The sequence below is a fragment of the Heterodontus francisci genome, chromosome 1, assembly GCF_036365525.1.
Source record: "Heterodontus francisci isolate sHetFra1 chromosome 1, sHetFra1.hap1, whole genome shotgun sequence".
NCBI classification, from domain to species: Eukaryota; Metazoa; Chordata; class Chondrichthyes; order Heterodontiformes; family Heterodontidae; genus Heterodontus; species Heterodontus francisci.
Window position 1 is genome coordinate 170,868,259 of NC_090371.1, and position 24,303 is coordinate 170,892,561.

At 40.8% G+C, this 24,303-nt stretch overlaps 1 protein-coding gene across 8 annotated transcripts in view; it reads left to right on the forward strand.

Moving 5' to 3' along the window:
* The window catches only part of LOC137373534 (coiled-coil domain-containing protein 158-like), a 211,813-nt gene that overhangs the window by 174,039 nt on the left and 13,471 nt on the right, over nucleotides 1-24,303 (forward strand). For 7 of the 8 annotated variants that reach the window (XM_068038425.1, XM_068038434.1, XM_068038464.1 and 4 more), the window contains 4 exons: nucleotides 11,839-11,958; nucleotides 17,878-18,038; nucleotides 21,048-21,104; nucleotides 22,052-22,116. In XM_068038425.1, the coding sequence (XP_067894526.1) occupies nucleotides 11,839-11,958; nucleotides 17,878-18,038; nucleotides 21,048-21,104; nucleotides 22,052-22,116 (403 nt within the window). The remainder of the gene's footprint in view (nucleotides 1-11,838; nucleotides 11,959-17,877; nucleotides 18,039-21,047; nucleotides 21,105-22,051; nucleotides 22,117-24,303) is intronic. The other variant, XM_068038455.1, reaches the window with a different exon arrangement.

The window sequence follows — 24,303 nt, forward strand, 5'->3', positions numbered from 1 at the left end:
GGATAATGGGTAGGTATTCTAATTGGCAGGATGTGACTAGTGATGTCCAGCAAGGATCTTTGTTTGTGGCCTCAACTATTTACTGTATTAATTAATGACTTAGATAATGAGATAAAAAGCCACATATCCAAACTTCCTAATGACACAAAGATAGGTGGTATTGTAAGCAGTGTAGATGGAAGTGTAGAGTTACAAAGGGATATTGGTAGATTAAGTGAATGGGCAAAAATGTGGCAAATGGATTTCAATGTAGGCAAATGTGAGCTCACCCATTTTGCACCTAAAAAGATAGAACAGGATACATTTTACATGGTGAAAAGCTAGAAACAGTGGAGATCCAAGAAGACTTGGGGGTCCAGGTACACAGATCATTAAAATATCATGAACAGGTACAGAAAATAATTTTTAAAACGCCTAATGGAATGCTGGCCTTTATATCTAGAGGAATAGAATACAGTGGGGTAGAAGTCATGCTTCAGCTATACAAAGCCTTGCTAAGACCAGACCTGGAGTACTGTGAGCAGTTCTGGGCACCACACCTTAGGAAAGATATATTGGCCTTGGAGGGATTGCAGCATAGGATTACTAGAATGATACCTGCACTCCAAGGGTTAAGCTATGAGGAGATATTAAACAAACTAGGTTTGTATTCCCTGGAATTTAGAAGGTGAAGGGGTGATTTGATTGAAGTTTTCAAGATATTAAGGGAAACAGTTAGTGTAGATTGGGAGAAGGTTTTTCCACTGGCTGGGGAGTCTAGGACTGGGGGCAGTCTAAAAATTAGAATCAGACCTTTCAAGAGTGAAATTAGGAAACACTTCTTCATGCAAAGGGTGGCAGAAGTTTGGAATTCTCTCGCGAACAGCAGTTGATGCTAGATCAATTGTTAAGTTTATAACTGAGATTGCAAGATTTTTGTTAGCCAAAGGGAGTAAGGCATATGAAGCAAAGGCAGGTACATGGAGTTAGGTCGCCGATTAACCACGATCTCATTGAATAGTGGAACAGGCTCTAGGGGCTAAATAGTCTACTCAGTTCCTATATGAAGAAAACTGGCTGGGGAGAACTGGGACACCCATAAACAAGTGAAGAAAGTGGGCAAAAGACCAATATCTAAGTTGGGAGGCCATAAGTAACCAGGAACTCTATTTTTTCTTGTTGTCTGAAATAATTCATATTTTTTAAATCTCTTTTTTCACTTTTTTCTTGCTTTCTTTTTCTCTCATCCTTTTCCATTTTTTCTCTTTTTTCCCCTACTCTTTTTCACACTCTTTCTCACTTTTTCTCTCCCCCAGCGCCCCCTCCCCACCCCGTGAAAACTGAATTCTGTTCATTCATATATCTGGTTCTGGTCACCATACCTTAGGAAGGATGTGAGGGTCCTTGAGAGGGTGCAGAGGAGATTTACCAGAATGGTTCCAGGGATGGAGGATTTTAGCTACAAGGTTAGATTGGAAAAGCTGGGGTTGTTCTTACTAGAGCAAGGGAGTTTGAGGGGAGATTTAATAGAGGTGTAAAAGATTATGACAGGCTTACATAAGTTAGACAAGGAAAAACTGTTCCCATTAACTGATGGTAAAGGACTAGGGGACACAAGTTAAACATTTTGGGCAAGAGATGCAGGGGGAATGTGAGGAAGAACTTTTTTATACAGCAAGTGGTAATGACCTGGATCTCGCTGCCCTCGAGGGTGGTGGAAGTTGAGACGATCAATGATTTCAAAAGGAAATTGGACGGCCACTTGAAGGAAATAAACTTGCAGGATTACAGGGATCAAGTGGGGGAATGGGACTGACTGGATTGCTCTGCAGATAGCCAGCATGGACTTGATGGGTTGAATAGCTCCTTCTATGATTTAAATGACTCTACAGGCTGAATTTTGTTTCCTCGCCACCGTGAGTGGCAGCGGGCGAAAAGATGGTGGCCAGCACACACGAGCCAGTGCCGTCACCTGGTGGCGGTCTTAAGCCCGGCGGCTCGTTTCAATATGCTGGGCAGCCGCCCCCCCCCCCCCCCCAATCACCTGGTGGGGGTGGCCTCAGCGACGCCGTGAATGGCGTCAGCTGTCTCTGTGCAAGCACCAGCACTATATTTAAAGGGCTGCCAGCCCTGCTCAGAAAATGCAGAATTTCCCCCATATCCCCGCCACTACACTGAAAACAAATGTCTGACCCATCTCCCACCCCCACCCCCCCACTACACTAAAATTGCAGAGTTGACTTCTTCTCCCCACCACTGCAGCCTGTCGCACTGAAGATCTGGATCCGACGGTAAGATCGCGGGACATTGGATTTAAATGTATGCATAAAGTTAATTTCAATATTTAAAGTCGGGTCCCATCACCAAGCGGTGGGGGGGCCACCTCGGAGCCTCACCGCTGCCGGGAAGATCGGGCCCAGCTATCCCAGCGTTGGGCTCCATGGTGTGGCTAATTGCAGTTACAGCAGTGTCTAATTGCATTTTTGGTTAGTAAATGAATAATAGTGCATACTTGCATGCCAAACTTGAAACATTTTATGTATATATTGGTAAAATGTTAATCTGCTAAAATGATGTGTAACACAAATTTTAAAAAAGCCAGACTTCAACACCGTGGAATCACCAGAAACATTATATGAAGAAAGGAGGAGTCATCATGTTCAGCTCAACCAATTAGAATAACCACTCCAGGCTGGTAGAATGAAACAAACCCAACAATAAGGAGCAGCTCTAATGGGGCATTGCAAAGGGCAAGCAGCATTCAACCCCATTCTGGATGGAGAGCAGGGGCAGGTCTGGCATGTCTGATCGAGTCAACATTCTCAGCAGTCACTCTGATGAAAAAGTCAAAGTATCACTTACAACTGCTGGACAAAAGCCTAGAATGTGCAGTAAAAAATGTTGTGCCTGATATATTCATGTCAGAATTTCAAACTTTGGTGAAAGAGAAAGTTGGCAAAGTTTCATGTTGAAACGTGATACGTTTTTAGAGTAATTATACACATGAAGTACATATTACATGTAAGGCATTTTCTACTGAAGCACACATGACTAAAATGCTGTCACCATTGCCACACTTACAGCTAGTTAGCAAATTCTATTGGACAACATTGATAGATACCATGTAGAATAACCCTGTTGGTTGGTTTATAATCATGACTTTCCTCAATGCTTTTCCAGTCTGCCTTGCGTAATGATAGGAGACTGCATGTGCAGTATTATAGTATCCAGTTCACCCAACAAAGGGTCTATGTTATCATCCCCTGGTTTTCACTATTACTTAATTAGATATTGGGTATTCTGTTCATAGGTGAAGTCTGCGTGCGAGAGTGATGGTTGACATTGCACCAGACAATGTAAGATTATAAGGTCTACAGGAGGGATAGGGAATCTAGTAGAGGGAGAGGAGTAGTATTATTAGTAATTAAGGATGAAATTACTTCTGATGAGAGATGACATAACGAGAGGTAAGCAGGCAGCAGAGACTTTATGGGTAGAATTAAGAAATAGAAAAGGAATTAAGACTGTACTTGGATTTGTGTATAGGCCACCTGGTAGCAGCTGTGAAGTGGCAGAACATATTAATGCAGAGATTAGATGAGCATGTAGTAAAAGCAGTGTGGTTTAATGGAGGAAGTAGATGCCCTAACTATGATCTTTCAAAGTTCTCTCAATTCAGGAACTGTTTATTTAGATAAGAAAATTGAGCATGTCACTCTGCTATTTAAGACAGGTGAGGGAAACAAGGGAATTATAGATCAGTTAGCCTAATATCTGTTGACAGGAAATTACTGGAGTAATTAAGGATAAGTGACTAAACACCTTAGAAAATTTTGAGGTAGGCTAGCATGGATTTGTAAAGAGTAGGTCATGTCTGATGAACCTGATTGAACTTTTTTTGAAGCAGTGACTAAAGTAGGGAACAGAGGAATGTCTATGGATGTTATTTATATGGACTTCCAGAAGGCATTTGATAAAGTCCCTCATAAAGAGACTCTTACCTAAAGTTTAAGCTCATGGAATTAAGAGCAAATTATTGACCTGGTTTGGAGATTGGCTGAGCAGCAGGAAGCAAAGAGTAGGGATAATGGGCAGATACTCCAGTTGTCAAGATGTGACCAGTGGTGTCCCACAATGATCTGTGCTGGGGCCTCAGCTATTCATTGCATTTATTAACAGCTTGAATAATAGGATGGAGAACCATATATACAAGTTTACCGATGACACAAAGATAAGCAGCATTGTAAGCAGTGTCGTGGAAGCATATAATTGCAAAAAGATATTAATACATAAAGTGAATGGGAAAAACTGTGGCAAATAGATTTCAATAGAGGGCAAGTGTGAGGTTATTCGATTTGGATCTAAAAAAGACCAATCAGAGTGCTTTATAAATGGTGAAAAGCTAGGAGCAGTGAAAGTCCAATGAGATTTGGGGGTCCAGGTACAGAGATCATTTCAATTTATTTTTTTATTCTTTCATGGGATGTGGGCGTCACTGGCAAGGCCAGCATTTGTTGCCCATCTCGAACTTCCCTTGACCTGAGTGGTTTGCTAGGCCATTTCAGAGGGCAATTAAGAGTCAGCCACATTGCTGTGGGTCTGGAGTCACATGTAGGCCAGACCAGGTAAGGATGGCAGATTTCCTTTCCTAAAGGACATTAGTGAACCAGATGGGTTTTTACAACAATTGATAGTTTCATGGCACCATTACTGAGACTAGCTTTCAACTACAGATTTTAATGAATTGAATTTAAATTCCACCCGCTGCTAAGGCGGGATTTGAACCTGTATCCCCAGGACATTAGCCTAGGTCTCTGAATTACTAGTCCATTGACATTACCACTACGCCACTGTCTCCCCCTAAATATCATAAACAGATACAGAAAATAATCAAAAAGGCTAATGGAATGATTGCTTTCATATCTAGAGGGCTAGAATACAAAGGAACATAGGAGATAGGAGCAGGAATAGGCCATTTGGCCAGTCAAGCCTGCACCGCCATTCAACAGATCATGGCTGATCATCTCTCTACATAATTTTTTCCCACTGTCCCCATATCCCTTGATGTCATTAGTATCCAGAAATCTATCAATTTCTGTCTTGAACATGCTCAATGATTGAGCTTCCACAGCCATCTGGGGTAGAGAATTCCACAGAGTCACCACCCTCTGAGTAAAGAAATTCTTCCTCATCTCAGTCTTAAATGGTCTGTTTCTTATTCTGAGACTGTGTCCCCTGGTTCTAGACTCACCAGCCAGAGGAAACATCCTATCTACATCCACCCTGTTATGTCCTGTAAGAATTTTGTAAGTTTCAATGAGATCACCTCTCATTCTTTGAAACTCTAGAGAATACAGGTCCAGTTTTTGCAATCTCTCCTCATAAGACAATCCCACCATCCCAGGGATTAGTCTGGTGAACCTCCATTGCACTCCCTCTATGGCAAGTATATGCTTCCTTATATAATTATATTAATGATATAGATGAGGGAATTAAATGTAAAATATCCAAGTTTGCAGACGACCCAAAGCTGGGTGGGCGTGTGAGCTGTGAGAAGGATGCAGAGAAGCTCCAGTGTGATTTGGACAGGTTGAGTGAGTAGGCAAATACATGGCAGATCCAGTATAATGTGGATAAATGTGAGGTTATCCACTTTGGTGGCAAAAACAGAAAGGCAGATTGTTATCTAAACGGCGATAGATTGGGAAAGGGGGAGATGCAGCGAGACCTGGGTGTCCTTGTGCACCAATCGCTGAAAGTAAGCATGCAGGTGCAGCAGGCAGTTAAGAAGGAAAATGGTATGTTGGCCTTCATAGTGAGAGGATTCAAGTACAGGAGCAAGGATGTCTTGCTGCAATTATACAAGGCCTTGGTGAGACCACATCTGGAGTATTGTGTGAAGTTTTGGTCTCCTTATCTGAGGAAGGATGTTCTTGCTATGGAGGGAATGCAGTGAAGGTTCACCAGACTGATTCCTGGGATGGCAGGACTGATGTATGAAGAGAGATTGGGTCGATTAGGTTTGTATTCGCTAGAGCTTAGAAGAATGAGAGGTGATCTCATAGAAACCTACAAAATTCTAACAGGACTAGACAGACTAGTTGCAGGAAGGATGTTCCCGATGGCGGGGGAGTCCAGGACCAGGGGTCACAGTCTAAGGATAAGGGGTAAGCCATTTAGGACTGAGATGAGGAGGGATTTCTTCACCCAGAGAGTAGTGAACCTGTGGAATTCTCCACCACAGAAAGCGGTTGAGGCCAAATCATTAAATATATTCAAGAAAGAGTTAGATATAGTTCTTAGCCTAAAGGGATACAGGGAGAAAGCGGGAATAGGGTACTGAGTTTGGATGATCAACCATGAACGTATTGAATCGCGGTGCAGGCTTGAAGGGCCGAATGGCCTACTCCTGCTCCTATTTTTCTATGTTTCTATAAGGACACCAAAACTGTACACAGTACTCCAGGTGCAGTATCACCAAGGCATTTATAAAATTGCATCAAGACATTTTTACTGCTGCACTCAAATCCCCTTGCAATGAAGGCCAACATACCCTTTACCTTCCTAATTGCTTGCTGCACCTGCGTACTAGCTTTTATTAACTCATGAACAAGAGCATCCAGGTCCCTTTTGACGTCAATACTTCCCAACCTCTCTCCATTTAAGAAATACTCTGCCTTTCTGTTTTTTTACCAAAGTGGATCACTTCACATTTATTCACATTATATTCCATCTGCCATGTTCTTGACCATTCACTTAGCCTGTCCAAAGTCCCTTTGAAGCCTCCTTGCATTCTCCTCACAACTTACATTCCCATCTAGTTTTGTGTCATTAGCAAATTTGGAAATGTTACATTTGGTCCCCATATCCAAATCATTTATATTATTGTGAACAGCTGTGGCCCAAGCACTGATCCTTGCCATACCCCACTAGTAACAGCCTACCATCCTGAGAATGACCCGTTAATTCCTACTCTCTCTTTTCTGTCTGTTAACCAATTCTCAATCCATACTAGTGTATTACCCCCAATCCAATGTGCTCTAATTTTGTTTACTAACCTCTTGTGTGAGACCTTATCAAAAGCCTTCTGAAAATCCAAATACACCACATCCACATACACCTCTCCTTTATCTATGCTACAGATAACACCCTCAAAAATCTCCAACAGGTTGTCAAACATGATTTCCCTTTCATAAATCCATGTTGACTCTGCCCAATCATATCATTATTTTCCAAGTGTCCAGTTATCTCACCCTTTATAATAACTTCTCACATTTTCTCTACTACTGACGTCAAACTAACAGATCTGTAATTCTCTGTTTTCTCTCCTGCTCCCTTCTTAAATAGTGGGGTTACATTTGCTACTTTCCAGTCTGCAGGAACCCTTCCAGAATCTATAGAATTTTGAAAGATAACTACCAGTGCATCCACTATCTCTATAGCCACCTCCTTCAATACTCTGGGCTGTAGCTCATCTGTTCTAGGGGATTTATCAACTTTCAATCGAGTTAATTTTTCGAGTACTACCTCTTTATTGATACTAATTACTTTCAGTTCCTCATTTTTACAAGTCCCTTGGTTCCCTTGTATTTCTGGGATATTTTCTGTTTCTTCCTCCGTGAAGACAGACACAAAGGGCTGAATTGCACCGGCCCCTCGATGCCATGGATCGCGGTGCAGGGGCCTGTAAAATTCTGTGAGGAGAGGCCTGCCTCAACCCGCGACGTAGAGAAGGGCCTGCTGCATATTACCGGTGGTGGGGTCCTCGGTGCAACCCCTGCCGCCTGGCGGCACGCACTTCATTTCCATATGCAAATTAACATAAATTAGATGTAAACGTACTTATCTGCAGGCGTCAGCCGTCCTACACCAATTTTACAGCCGCCATTCCTACTCTGCCACTTTTGGAACTCCTCAGACTTCCAAGGCGAGAATCTGGTGGAGAGGGGAAGGAATAAAATTTTCAGGGCGGGAGGGGTGGAGGAGTGGGGAAATCAATTTTTATTGGACGTGGGGGTGGTTGGTGGGAAGGGGTTATAGGCCAAATGTTAGAAGTTTGGGGGGTAAAGTTTGGATAGGGAAAAAGGCACATTTTGGGCATGGAAACGACCGTGGGGGTTGGGGAAGGGCCATCCACATCTTTCTTATTTTTTAATAATTGCACCTTTAAAAATTAAAAGTAATTCTAAGGGCTTAAAGCCCTTTAAAAATGGCGCCGGTGCCTGAGCGGTGGCGCCGAACACCATTGCCAGGGACACGGAGGCGACCCCATCTACTTCATCGGGGCAGCCGCTCCGCCCCCTCCAGTTACATGAGCCCCCGCGCGTAATATCGCTGGGGCTCCTCGGCGGCACTTCCGTGTTGGAAGGCTGCCGAGTTGAAAGCGTGCCACCCCGGAGCGTGGCGCACTGATAAAATTCAGGCCAAAGTAATTGTTTAGTCTCTCTGCCATTTCCCCACTCTCCACCACAAATTCTGCTGTCTCTGCCTCTCATGGGTAAAAGCTATGCTTTAGCTATACAAAGCCCTGGTTAGACCGCACCAGGAGATAGTACTGTGTTCAGTCTGAGCACCACACCTTAGGAAAAATATATTAGCCTTTGAGGGAGCACAGCATAGATTTACTAGACTCCAATGGTTAAATTACACAAACTACAATTGTATTCCTGGGAAACTAAGACTGAGGGGTGATTTGATCAAAGTTTTCAAGATATTAAGGGGAACTGATAGAGTAGATTGGAAGAAACTTTTCTGCTGATTGGGGAATCTAGAACTAGGGGCCCTTGCCTAAATATTACAGTCAGACCTTTCAGCAGTGAAGTTAAGAAACATTTCTACATGTAAAGGGTGGTAGAAGTTTGGAACTTACTTCTGCAAGCGGCAGTTGATGCTGGGTCAGTTCTTAATTTTAAATCTGAGATTGATAGATTTTCGTTCACCAAAGGTGTTGAGATATGGGGCAAAGGTGGGTATGTGGAGTTAGGTCACATGTTAATCATGATCTCACTAAATGCCAGAACAGGCCTGAGGGGCTAAATGACCTACTCCTGTTCCTATGTGCCTAATATCAACTGTAGACTGGTACGAAATACTCCATGATCTCCATGGCAGATGGAGTTTAATCTGGACAAAGGTGAGGTAATGCATTTGGAAGATCTAATGCAGGTGGGAAGTATACAGTAAATGGCAGAACCCTTAGGAGTATTGACAGGCAGAGAGATCTGGGCGTACAGGTCCACAGGTCACTGAAAGTGACAACGCAGGTGGATAAGGTAGTCAAGAAGGCATATGGAATGCTTGCCTTCATAGGTCGGGGCATAGAATATAAAAATTGGCAAGTCATGCTGCAGCTGTACAGAACTTTAGTTAGGCCACACTTAGAATATTGCATGCAATTCTGGTCGCCACACTACCAGAAGGACGTGAAGGCTTTGGAGAGGGTACAGAAGAGGTTTACCAGGATGTTGCCTGGTCTGGAGGGCATTAGCTATGAGGAGAGGTTGGATAAACTCGGATTGTTTTCACTGGAACGACGGAGGTGGAGGGGCGACATGACAGAGGTTTACAAAGTTATGAGTGGCATGGACAGAGTGGATAGCCAGAAGTTTTTTCCCAGGGTGGAAGAGTCAGTTACTAGGGGACATAGGTTTAAAGTGCGAGGGGCAAAGTTTAGAGGGGATGTGCGAGGCAAGTTCTTCAAACAGAGGGTGGTGAATGCCTGGAACTTGCTGCCGGGGGAGGTGGTGGAAGCAGGTACGATAGCGACGTTTAAGAGGCATCTTGACAAATACATGAATAGGATGGGAATGGAGGGATACGGTCCCTGGAAGTGCAGAAGGTTTTAGTTTAGACAGGCATCAAGATCGGCGCAGGCTTGGAGGGCTGAATGGCCTGTTCCTGTGCTGTACTGTTCTTTGTTCTTCTAAAAGTTACTGTTTCATACAGATGATCTATGATCGACTAAAAGCCTGGTTACCCCCACTCATAAGGAAGAGTTTTCCTCTAATTGGTATTTGTAGTAAGATCAGAAAAGTGTTTTTAATGAACATTTTTGACTGCACTAAACTTAGCAAGCTGAGGAAATCATGCCACATATTGCTACCTTGGCCACATATTATCAGAAAATCATTTTTTTCATTGTTATTAATCAGATTCATTCTAAATTTACAATTACAAGTGAGGATCTATGCAAGGTCACATCAGGATATAACATGCTTGCTAATGCTGCAGATGGAGTTGTGAGGGAATAGTCTTCCATCAAAAGCAATGAATGCTATGTTGATGAACAACTTTTGAAAAGGTTAAGAATGGGATTGAAAGCTATGGGGATAAAAATAGACATAGACTGCATGCTACATTATCATTCCAATCCTGCTGAGGCCATGAAATATCTTTGAGATACACTGGGTAAAGGTGGAAAAAATAAATTATAATGTCAGATTGATATGTTGTAGTTTTGCTTATTTGCCATATAAGAGCCAGGGAGATATTTCAAAGTTTTAATGTTTTCGTGGAAGTTTTACTTCTGATTATTGACCTCCCTCAGGTGACTTATTTAACTGGGAAAATTCCATGGCAATTTAAATAATAGGTGGACTATTGGAAGATTTGGAAGGTGGAGTTATCTTTCATTATGATTGTTAAAGTAATTTAACCTTGTTTAATTAAGAAGGGAAAGCTTTGTTGTAATTTGCCAGAAGTATGAGCAGAAGTCTTTGAATGAGAATGCTTAAACTACTCAAGTCCAGTTCACAGAGGAATCCAGCAGTTTGGGACAGTTAAAATTGTACAGTATATGTATATTCAAAGTGCTTGAAATTAGAAAAGGACTGCTGGCAAGCCAGCAAGAGTCAGTTTGTGGAAGGGAGCTGGAACTGTGATGTAATGGTTAAACTGCTACCCGATTGGAGGATATTTCCATGTCATCCAAGACGTAGCCTTAAACAGGAAGAGCATGACTGTTATCTGTTATTTTGTACATGAACTGTGAAGGACTAACAGGATTAAAGCATATGCTGTAATCCTTCAAACTGAATATTAGCGAAATGATGTAACAAATTAAACTTAGCTGAGGCTGTGTTACTAATTCTGAACTGAACTAAATTGAACATTTAATGCTGTGTTTTAATTCCACAACAACATTTTACTATTCTGCTGATTTAAGTTGGCAATTGACTTAATCTTAACTACACAAAATTAAGGTGGTACATCAGACCGTTTTGTTTTATTCGTTCATGGGATGTAGGCAAGGTCAGCATTTATTGTCCATTCCTAATTGCCTTTGAGAAGCTGGTGGTGAGTCACCTTCTTGAACTGCTGCAGTCCCTGTGGTGTAGGTACACTCACAGTGCTTTTAGGATGAGCCAAGAGTGAAATATATTTAATCAACCGTATGCTTGGTTGCAACTGATCAAGCTGTGTCTGGATCCTTTTATTTGTATTAGTTTATTTAGGACAACTGGAGCCGGGAAACTGGATACAAATATAAATCCTCATGTATTATTCCTACAATAGTGACACATTGAACTTGGCTGTGCCACTGGAAGAGATACTGAGCAAAGGCAAGTAACATTGTCACGTGGAAAATTGGAAGGCAAATCAACAGAGATTGTTTTATACATCTTTCAGTGTTCAGTTGCAGCATTCCAATGGGAGAATGTATCCATTCTGTTACCTTCTTTTTTAATCCAATATCCTATTACTTGTTTTCATCTTTGTATAAAAACACCAAGTATTGTCAAAATCAACCAGATGCTGATGTTTTTTTGCAATATATTACTAAATATATATTTACTTTTTTTAAAAAGTATATACTGCTAACCTTCTATTATAATTTTGTATAATATCTTTGTTTTAAAGGAGCTCCAAGGTCCAGGTTTTAGTACTACTTGTGGTCAGTATTCAAATGCTCGAGTCTATTCCCCTCCAGTTTGTGTTAATCCATCATCTTCCCGGCCATCATCAGGATACCTCTCTTCTGTAAGCGTTCATCTTTCATAATCCATGTAATAAATGCACTTTTATTTTCCAGGACCTTAATTTTGCTACAGATAACTTCTTTTATCCCTTATGAGGGTACCTAGAGCCCAAGCTAGACTGGTGCTGTGGAAGTAGCAATTTAAAAACTTGTGTATCCATGGGTGCAGATTTCCCCACAGCAGTGCTTTCATCTTCCTCTTTTCTTTACATGGTGGCAGCAGGGACTCTGGTGATGGGACAGGCTGTCAGCTCTGCCGTCTTCTCCTATTTTATTCCTGTCCTGCCATACAAATGCGCTGCCTGAAAGGCTTGGTGAAACCTCTTTTTGCATTGTTAATCAACTGAGAAAAGAGAATGGGCCACAAGCCTGGGAAAGAGCTGATGTTCGGTGATGCGGTTTAGCCTTCGAGGAATCCAAACCAAATTGAAAAGTAAACAAAGCGATGGATTTCTTACATGAATAAATAATGTGAGAATTAATCTGAGTTGTCGTAAACATTCATCATCAACACCTGAAGTGCACTTTGCAGTTGCGATTTTCCTCCCGGAACCGTGTCTATCTAAGGGTCGCTGACTGCAAACCATTACTATTCAGACGAGGAACTTAGAGCCGACCTACCTGGTTGCTTCTCTGAAATGTGAATACTTGAACAACCAGCTTTTATTTAAGCTAAAATGCTTTGTTATTATAAAGGACACCAACAAAATCAATTAATAACTGTCCAAAACCTAGTTGGCCCATTTTAGCCAAACAAATTTGCACGTTGACTTGATCAAAAAATTATCCTCTGTCAAGTGAGAATGCCATGGAATAAAAGCAGAAAATACTGGAAATACTCAGCAAGTCTGGCAGCATCCCCAGAGAGAGAAACAGAATTCACATTTCAGGTCAATGACCTTTCGTCAGAACTGGAAGAAGTTAGAGACGCAACAAGTTTTAAGCAAGTACAGAGGCGGGGGAGGGGGGGTTAGTGGGAAGAAACAAAACAGAAGGTCTGTGATAAAGTGGAAAGCAGGAGAGATTAAATGAGGAAAGGGAAAATGGTGCAAAAGGAGATGGTAATGGGACAAGTAAAGAAACAAAAGAAGGGTCTAGTGGAGGTCTAAATGGGAATAGCAGAATCATCACTAACAGCTGTTGTACAAAGAAATGGGGGCAGATTTTATGATCTGAAATTGTTGAATAATGCTACCCCACCTCCTTTCCCTTTTTGCCTGATCTTCCTAAATATTGAATACCCCTGGATGTTCAGTTCCCATCCTTGGTCACCCTGCAGCCATGACTCTGTAATCGCAACTATATCATAACCGTTTATATCTGTTTGCGCTGTTAATTCATCTACCTTATTGCGAATGCTCCACGCAATAAGACACAATGCCTTTAAACTTGTCGTTTTAACATCGTTAGTCATCTTAGCTTTATTTTGCATTATGTCCCCATTTGTTTCTCGCCCTTGTTTTCTCTGCCTTCCACTTTTGCTTCTTACCTTTCTGTCTTTCATTTCTATCCTTGTTTCCCCCTCCTCTGTCTCCCTGCTCAGATTCCCATCCCCTGCCATTCTAGTTTAAACCCTCCATGACAGCACTAGCAAGCCCCGTCAGTATAGCCCTGCCACTCTTCTTCATCCCCACCTGTGCAGCAGAGCCACCCATGGTGCCATGAACTTGGCTCTTGCTGCTTTCCCCTGAGCCATCTCCCCCAACAGTATCCAAAGCGTTAGAGAGGGGGATGGCCACAGGGGACTCCTGTGCTGCCTGCCTTCCTCTGCTGTGCCTGGTGGTCACTCATTCCCTTTCTGCCTTTGCAGCATTTGCCTGCGGTGTGATCACCTCACTATTCGTGCTATCCACTACGATCTCAGCATCGTGGATGTTCCACAGTGAATCTGCTTTTGGTTTCCCCTCTGTAGAGGATACTGCAACATGAGCTATGAATACAATAAACTAAATTAATATGCCTCTTTGGTCTGAAATTGATGTTTAGTAGACTGTATCCAGTAACCTGCAAGTAGCAAGTCAGAAAAAGAATTACAGGTTTCTAAACAGCTGAAGACTAAAAGCCTCTGGTTTCTATATTGTTCGTACAACCTCAGTGGGAAGGTAGGGTTCCTTACTGCTCCATGTAATGAACTAACCAGACATATAAAAGCAGACGTACAAGAAAATTAGCTCACCACTGTATATTTGATCTTGTTTCTGTCGATCGGCTCAACCCTTAAACATCTGTTTTAAACACTTCCGCACTTGAGTAGCATCATACAGCAATAAGCTTTTATTTTGGCCATTGACTGCACTGCTTATGATCCACCGATATGGTTTGTTCTAATCGGTTGTCCAGCAAATTTTGGCGTAAATGCACCACTGGAGGATCAAGCTGGGACGCACAACAGCCTAACTGATGGAGTCTGTCCCCAATATAATCATTGCAGCAAATTCTGTACCAATATATGAAGAAGTGTAACTTGTTCAGACATCAGTTAGCGTGTTCGTTAAGGTTTAACTTTTTCAGTAGTCTGAAGGGCAAGATATTGATAGTGCTATTGCTTACTTTAAGAAGAATGAGAAGGAAATAAGTCCTAACCGATTTCAATTTCAGGTGTATCTAGTGGAGTTCTTCCTCAGCTATTTACAAACTGTATCAATGACTTAGATGAGGGACCGAGTGTGATATAACCAAGTTTGTTGATGATACAAAGTTAGGTGGATAAGAAAACTGAGGTGGACACAAACAGGCTGTAAGGGAATATGGGCAGGTTAAGTGTTTGGACAAGAAGGTGGCAGATGTAATATACTGTGGGGAAATGTAACAAAATTCCACTGACAGGAAGAATGGAAAAGCAGAATATTTTTTCAAAGGTGAGAAACTGATAAATGTTTGTGTTCTGAGGGATCTGGAGGTCCTTGCATACAAATCACAAAGTTAACACGCAGGTACAACAAGCAGTTAGGAAAGCAAATGGCATGTTAGCCTTTTTTGCAAAGGAGTTGGAGTATAAGAAGAAGGAAAATTGCTGCAATTATATAAGGCTTTGGTGAGAAAACACCTGAAGTAATGTGTAACATTTTGATCTCCTTTCCTAAGGAAGGATATACTTGCCTTAGAGGGGATGCAGAGAAGGTTTACTAGATTGATTCCTGAGATGAGAGGGTTGACCTAAGAGGAGAGATTGAGTAGAATGGGCCTATATTCCCTGGAGTTTATAAGAATGAGGTGTGATCTTATTGAAATGTATAACATTTTTAGAGGACTTCACAGGGTAGATACTGAGAGGCTATTCCCCCTGGCTGCGGAGTCTAGAACAGGCGGCAGTCTCAGGGTTCAGGAGCTGGCCATTTAGGACTGAGATGTGAAAAGATTTCTTCACTCGGAGGGTTGTGAATCTTTGGAATTCTTTGCCATAGAAGGCTGTGGACACTCAGTTCATGGGTATATTCAAGACTGATCCAATCCTCTCTGGCTATAACATTGTACCATTGTTTAAAAAGGGAGAAAGGAATACACTGAGTAATTACAGGCCAGTCGGCCTAACCTCGGTGGAGGGAAAATTATTGGGAAAAATTCTGAAAGACTGTATAAATCGTCTTTTATAAAGGCATAAATTAATCCAGGACAATCTGCATGGATTTTGTAAGGGAAGGTCGTGTCTGACTAACTCGATTGAAGTTTTTGAGGAGGTAACTCACGGTCGATGAAGGTAGCACATTTGATGTAGTCTATGTGGATTTTAGCAAGTCTTTTGATAAGGTCCCAAATGGCAGACGGGTCAGAAAATTAAAAGCTCATGGGATCCAAGGGAAATTGGCAAGTTGGATCCAAAAGTGGCAAGAAGCAAAGGTATTGTCAACAGGTTTTTTTGTGACAGGAAGGCTGTTTCCACTAGAGTTCTGCAGGGCTCAGCACTGAGTCCCTTGCGTTTCATGGTCTATATCAATGATTTCCACTTAAATGTAGGGGGCATGATTAAGAAGTTTGCAGGTGATGCAATAATTAGTCATGTAGCTGATAATGAAGAAGAAAGCTGTAGACTGCAAGAGGATATCAATGGACTCATCAGGTGAACAGAAAAGTGACAAATGGAATTCAGTCTGGAGAAGTGTGAGGTAATACATTTGGGGAGGGTAAACAAGACAAGGGAATACATAATGAATGGTGTACGATACTGAGAAGTATAAAGTAACAGAGGGACCTTGGTATGCATGTCCACAGATTCCTGAAGGTAGCAGGATAGGTGGTCAAGAAGGCATACGGATACGTTCCTTTATTTGCCAAGGTGTAGAATATAGAAGCAGGGAGGTTATGCTCGAACTGTATAAAACATTAGTTAACCATGGCTAGTGTATTGTGTACGGTTCAGATTGTTGCATTCTGGGAGAATGTGATTGCACTAGGGAGGGTACAGAGGAGATTTACAAGGATGTTGCCAAGACTGGAAAATTTTAGCTATGAGCATAGATTGATTGAATAGTCTGTCATTGTTTTCTTTGGAACAGAGGAGGCTGAGGGTAGATTTACTTGAGGTGTATAAAATTACGAGAGGCCTAGAGTGCATAGGAAGGACCTATTTCCCTTAGAAGAGAGGTCAATAAGCAGTGGGCATAAACTTAAAGTAATTGGCAGAAGGTTTAGAGGGGAGTTGAGAGTTTTTTTCACCCAGAGGGTGGTGGTGGTCTGGAACTCATTGCCAGCAGGGGTGTTGGAAGCAGGAACAAAACCTTCATCTCATTTAACAAATTCTTGGATGTGCACTTGAAGTGCCATAACCTGCAGGGTTATGGACTAAAAGCTGAAAGTGGGATTAGGCTTGATAGCTCTTTTTCAGCCGGCACAGGTACAATGGACCAAACAGCCTTCTTCTGTGCTGTACATTTTCTTTGTTTCTACTGAAATTGATAGACTTTTGGCACTAAGGGAATTGTGATAGGGCGGGAAAGTGGAGTTGATGTAGAAGTTCAGGACATGATAATATTGAATGGTGAATCAAGCTCGATGGGCTGTATGATCTATTCCTGTTCCTATTTATTATGTTCTTATTATGTAGCTTGTGTTTGCAGTATTGCTGGTTTCCAATCTACTGCTGGAGCTACAAAGATGTTGTATCCATACCTAGGCAAAGCTGCCAATAGCCCATGCAGAATGGACAAATTACTGCTGTCTAATTGAATGTCAGGCACGGAAAAACATGGGGATATCGCTATCTCTCCCTGTATTGCAATGATCGATTTATTTGAGGGCATAGAATTAGAAGATAAAATTGCATCTTAAGATAAATCTCTTAAGAGTAGTTTCCATCTTCTTGATAACAATATTCAAACAGTAACAAATTTTTTATTCTCCTACATCACTTTGCCCAAAAATGGTTAACGTTTTATGTTGAGAATTGTAAACCTCCAGGAAGCAGGCATCAATGTCATTTGCAATAGGTCGATGCCAGATCATGGAGTAAGTGCTGCTTTGAGGCAAAAGATCTTGAGGTGTTATGTATACCTTTTTGTTGAAATTTTGTTAGAGATTCATGGAAATTGTGTCACTAAAGTACAATGCAAAATTTTGAATTAAGGTTTTGAGACAGTTAAATCCAAGTACATCAGTAGCGAGCTTTTCAAAAAGCTTGCAATTCTGGACATTTTGCCTTCACCACTTGGCTGGTAAACTGATGGAGTGGATTGCTTGTCCATTATGGAACTTGCTCGACTTTGATTTCCATTGCAATCAATGGAAATTAAAATCGGATGGTTCCTATAATGAGCCGACGATCCATCCCGCCTGTTTACTGCCCAAATGGTGAAGATGAAAGTCTCTTCCCCAGCTCCAAAAGTCTAAAGCAAATTCAATTTGCAAATTAATGTTCACTTTAGCCTTTTCATTAACCCCACAGAAATATCTCAGTTGTAACTTTTTTTTCTATGTATAAACTTCAGGCAGTATCCAGGACCAGTGATCTTCAAGAGGACTTGAATCCTGAGCTAAGTAATATTCTAATGGACCTTAAGAGTACAGTCTGTGAGGGGTGCAACAGATCAGGCAACATAAATTACACTGAGTGTGAAGGAGAACGAACATCAAAGAATATGCATGCTGTGTAAGATTCAGACAGTTGCTATGTTTTACTGTTTGGTCATGATGGAGCAGCAGTAGACTGTTAAATTAGTTTAAATTTACCAGAATTACAATTTCACAGGTGCTTGGATGCGCGTGTTTGATATTTACTTTTCTGGACAGTGAATAATTATTCAAGCATGCAGTCCAGCATTTCTTTTGCCATTACTGCCATCTCTTATGACAGTAGTTCATATAATTTATGGGAAGAGGCATTCTCATTGGAGGTGAGCATTCTCATTCAGAATGAATATATGCATAAATTCACATCTTGGATTTGGAGGGTCCAAGGTACAGATCATCCAAATCTAACTGAATTTTGTGAGCCTGATTGCCAAATAAGGAAGGGCCTTCCTCAGGGTGCCATGAGACACACCTGCATATTTTTTCTGCTAGCCCTCAGTTGAAGTAGGAAAATACAGTCATTCAGTATTAATTAGTAGACTAATCCTATAAATCTTTTTTAAAAATGTTATTCTGTTGCCTCTTTATAAAGGGTACCTAATACCTTTAAACATGTTCATCAATATCGCAGCTTAGTATGCTTAAATCAATCTTATTAAAAAATTTAATGAGAACATTTTAACCCATATTTTATACCTACATTTAAATTACCAAGTTTTTTTTCCAAGGTATTATTTTTTTTTCAAAATTTCACTAGGTGTCATAGTATTAAAACAGGATATATAACATCGTTAAACCATTTATCTAAAGTTAGGTCAAGTAGCAATTCTTGCTTACTTCTTCCTTTGTGGATGCTGAGTTGTGAGTTTCATAGTTCGGATTTCTGTACTTTATAAAAAATGGTCAAGTTCTGCTAAAGTTATTCAAACCCTACTTCCAATAGTTGCTGAAATTGAGTCAGCAAAATTATATCCCTCATATGATGTATTCCACATGTCATGTGTATTGTAGCTCATCCAGAGCCTCAAGATCCTCCCTTTCCATGCCCCTTATTATTTGTTTTGGCCTCACTGTTGACATAAGTTTAACTGTGATCTTTTTCACAACATAAGTATGGTGCTACATTTTCATTCTATTGGCCCACAACTGTCCTATTCCTGGAATGTTTCTAAGTTTTCTCATGTCTTAGTCAGGCCATGTACAGGTATCAAATTTTGTATTAAACACAGGAAACCCTTCAATACTGTACTCACAGCAAGAATTCCCAAATAATTCTTAGTGTAAACTCAGGGTATATTTTCTGCTTTGGAGCAACTGGCGATCTGGTTGCAAATTGCACTCAAAATTGGGCTAGTTTTCTGAATTTAATTTTTTAGTTCAAGCTTCCACACAAAATAATTTACATATCACCAAATGTAAAATCTTATGAACATAAAAGTGCTATCAGGCAGCATTTAAGAACATCATTTTTTATGCATTAAAAAATATTCCTTGATAGGGTTAAGAGTGGTAACCTGGTACAGTTTTATTACCACAGCTAAAAATGGCTTTATCACAAAAAAAGTGTTTTAATCAGAGTGTCTGGTTGATCATCTATGAGTAACCCAATTTTAAATAACTAAAAATGACTTTAAACAGCTATACAGAACCATCTACTAGTTTCGTGTACAGTAATCAGTTTTTTTAGTAAATTTCTAAAAATATTCAAAAGTTTTTTTGGTGTTTATTAGTGCCCTTGTGGTGAGAAAAGGAAAGCAACTTAATTTTAAGAGCTTCCTCGAAGGCCCACAAACAGTCGCAATTAGTGATTAGTTTGATCTGGTGTCATGTCCAGTTTTGTGGGTGGGGCCAGCTTCCCACACAAAGTGTTTTGAATTCGTACAAGAAATTATGGAAACTTGATTTGCACTGGATGTTATTTATGCTTGAAATTCCCTGACCATTTGCACTGATTTTGGGCAACAGCACTGGAAGCTAGTGGAACTTTTACCCCATTGTTTTCATTCTAATTTGCAGATTTTTAAAGTTTATTTTGCCTTTTTTATCTTTTGTCACTGTGTACAATTTGTCTGATCAGTTTTATCAAGTCCCTTCAAAATTTTGAAAACTTCTATTCGGCTAACTATAAATCTCTTTTCCAACAAGGACATGCTGAATCTCTCCTCTTAACTTTGTTTCATGAGATCGGGTTGAGTATCCTGGTGTCTTTACGCTGCTCTCCCTCACTCTTGAGCAAAAATATTCTTCTTAAGTTACTCCAAATCTAGTCTAATCAGTAACAGTATCACTTCTTTTGAATTGCATTCTTCGTCTCAATTAATGCAACCCATTACTTTGTTTACCATTTTCATTATAGCCATAAAGTAGATCGATGATTTCAATTAACTCCCCAATCTTTTTCAGATCAGTATACTGCACCACTATTCCATTCAATACAGACTGCCTATTTTAGTCCTTCTTCCTGTATTAATTGTTTTGAACTTGTTTCTTCCTAGTTTACCTCATCCTTTAGTTTCTTTTACGCTTTGGTGTCCTACCACTTTGGTTTCTTTATACAGTAAATTTACCAATTACGTTTTCCCAATGGTAGTTTGGATGAAAGCAGCGTAGATTGGGGAATCAATGCTGGTGGTGTAGCCCTATTTCTGAAAGCTGTCATTTTAAACACAGTAGCCACTGCTGCTCTCCCCATCCTAGCATGCATTGAATTTACTCTCATAAAAATAAACCACCATGTCTAACTGTATTTGCATGCTATTGACCCAATTCACTGGAAGCACGAAATCCTTCTGCCTCTAGTTGCATTGCACGTCATTCTTAGCTTTCCCCACCACTTTCAGTATCTTATGTAAATATGGAAATCTTTCATAAAAGAACAGTGATACAGTGGCACTCCAGGAAATAAATCTGTATTGCATACTTTAAGTGTTCGATCCATTGTGGTAACGATCAATTCCATACTTGCTTCAGTGAAAACAATATACAAAGACTGTTCAAGCCAAAAGTAATCTTAATGTTGGTAGTTATGAAATTAGAATGTTATGAATCTTGCTGCATTAAGTTTATCCCATTTTGTTCTCATTTTTAGGGATGACTTGAATGCAGACATCTGTATGGAAAGAGGAACGCAAGACACCTGCTTCAGGTTTGAGAATTTTACAGTTTGGTTTAATATGTTTATTATCAGATGCATGTTCCTTTCAGCTCAATATTTTTTGCTGTTGATGTGCACATGGAAAAATTAAAAATAACTGTCATTGTTTTCTGCTCCAAGTAGTATTGATAAAATTAAATGCAAATCAAACTTGCCAAATTCTACACTTTATGAAATGTACTTGAAAAACAACTTTTTTAAATTAGCTGAGTGAATTTTGAATGATTTAATACAGCCCTGGGATTCACTCACGTTCTAAAACTGGCTTGTTTGTAAAGCGGTTAGCTGTGTGTGGGGGATTTAAGACTTGTCTTAAACAGCAGATTCAATAAATGTGTATATACGGGTAAATTTGCTCTCATTTATGCTCTCTTTTTTAAAGGAACTCCTTTACCACCCCCTCAACCATTGTAAGGCTCTTAAAGTATATTGGGTCACATTATAGAAACTAATTGCTGGCATGATATCGCTCCTGTGTTAACTGACAACTGTAAAGGAAGCATATGCTCATTTCTCTTTCTTTTCATTCCCTGTTTAACATGCTAATAATTTTCATTGCTGGACTATGGTTCCACAGCCAAAAGCCACCTCCAATATCTCACCTATGTCCAAGTCTAGATAGTGAGTGTAAACACACTCGGATCATGGAAGGCATCACAAAGTCTCCTCACCTGACATCCACAAATACATATGCTTTCTATCAGGGGGTCTCTGGATTGCTGTTTCTACTACTATTTTGTAGATTTAAACTTAAAAACAACATTTTCATTTCTAATATTGCAACTTTGAAATCCAAAAAATATATGTACTTGAATGTACTGTTTAAAGTTCAAGGATAGGCTTGCATGCTTGCTGTAGTTAACCTTTATGCTGTTGTTACTAAATCTGTGCATGCTGCTAGCAAATTGGAATTTTATTTGCACCTCTCTTCCCTGCAGGGATCCAATAATGTGTACTCAGGATGTAGAAGAACCCTTCAATATTGACAAATTTACTTGCACTGGTGAGTTTAACATTAATAACACAGTCGGGGGTTGGTTGGAGTCTATTCCATGGTGATTTCATCAGCGATATGGTGTTCTGTTGTTAAAAAACTTGAAATTTGTATGTGGAATCTGTACTACCTGCATTTCTACAGAAAATTTGTGTAAGGAATTTTACTATTAGTGTACCTATATATATTTTACTGATGTGTCGAGAAAAAAAAAATCTTCAGTCTACAATTCTTTCATAATCATTAAATGATGTTTTTTGTGTGTATGTCCAACAGGGGCAAGGTGTTAGTGCTGGGGAACTAGACACTTTGCGCTTCAGCAATCGGAGTCAGTATCTAGCACTCCACCATACCCAGTATAGAGTGATAAACTGCAGCATAAAGTTCCCTCCACTCTACCTCAACCATGCATTTCAGCCCAACTTCAGAAGAGCACATCCCAGTGCACCATCTGATGCTTTTGCATTTCTCCAGCACCCGTGACTTTTTTTTAAAAACCGATTGATCTTAACAAATAGTGCTAATTCTGAGCTAGTTTTGTGATGCAAGCCTATTCTCAGTTGAAACTGGACTGAGACTCGATCAACTTAGAACCCCTTTACAGAGACAGACAGAAGACTGTCATGCAATCAGTTCAGCTGGATGTAAGCCAGGTCCCAGAGCTGACAGGGTAGTGTTTAATCCATTGTAATACCTAACGCTCATACCTGCGCAATACTTTAAAGTTAACAACGTTCCCTGCTGATTCTCCAAGGAGTAAAACATACTGTTTAATGGGAACCATACAGTACCCATTTTCTGACTTGGTTGTACTGGTGGGAGTCTTGGCAACATATATTGGAAATTCTGATGAGCTACACGTGATTTTTCGATCATTAATTTAAATGGTGAGAAATTTTGGTGCCCAAATTTCCAATATGTACTCACAATGGATGTGGTTCCCTGCCAGTTATACGCACTTGGAAAATTATCCTTTTTGTCTAATGCTGAAAATTTTTCACATAGCATTGAAGTTGCTTTGAATTTCATAAAAATGTGCAGAAACCTTATTTCCCTCTTTCCTTATTTAAAACAACTAAATTACAATGGAGTACCAAAACTGTGGGCTAGAATTTGGTCTGCTCTGGGTTTTGGGTGCAGGGTTCATGATTTGTGACCTGTCTGTATCCATTGAAATTGATGTATGCTGAACACAATTTTCGTCTACCCAACTCATTTGACTAATAGTGTCGGGTTGGGCAGCTCCGGCGCTTCTCTGAGGCTCCTTTGGACTCCCAGCAGCATTGTTTGGTGTTCATATTCTCCTCTTAAAGGCTCTCAGCCTAATAAAGGGAGCTACACACCTGAAAATCGTTTTGCAGCATTGGAAGGATGTCGCAGCAGGCAAGGGAGAAGGCCACCTGGATTAGTGATGCTGCACTGGATGCTCTGGTCACTGAGGTGGGCTCCAGGCAGGAGGCAGTGTTTCCTCAGGTGGGAAAGAAGCCCTCAAAATTCAGCCTGAAGAGGGAATGGGAGCAGGTTGTCTGGGAGCCAAATGCCTGGAGTCTGGTGCCACGGACATGGCAGCTATGGAGGAAAAAAATACAATATCCTCACATGGGTGATCGAGGTGAGTGAATGCATCTTCACAGTACATATACCCACTACCAACAACCTCTCACTCTTCTCAATGCACCACACCCCATCATTCACACAGCAGCACTCCTTGGCACGAGGACTCATGTCTAACATTCATATACTCCACCTCACCCACACACATCTACCAATGCTGCCAGCATCACATCCACCTCTCACTGCCTCCACACACCTTCAGCTATGGCAGGAATACCACCAGAACACAGTACCACACAATCACTGACACTCTACCCTCTCTCTTGCAGGAGAAGGTGGCCCATTACCAGGGGGAGGTAGAAAATCTGAGGGTGGGGGCTTCACTGCTCCATCCCCTGAACCCCCAGAGAAGATGCCGCTGCGTATCACGGGGCCAGAACAAACATAGACCTTGGTATCCGGCACAGCAGAGGCTTTCGAGGATGACAGTAAGTGACAGCCTTATGCCCCTTTGCAACTCTCTCCTCACCCTCATCCTAAGATGTGGCATCAAATGGAAGCTGTAGGAGGTGTGACTCAGGCACTCCTGCTTTCCTCCCCACCCCCATTCCTCACTCTAAACTCTCCCCTTCTGCTTGTATG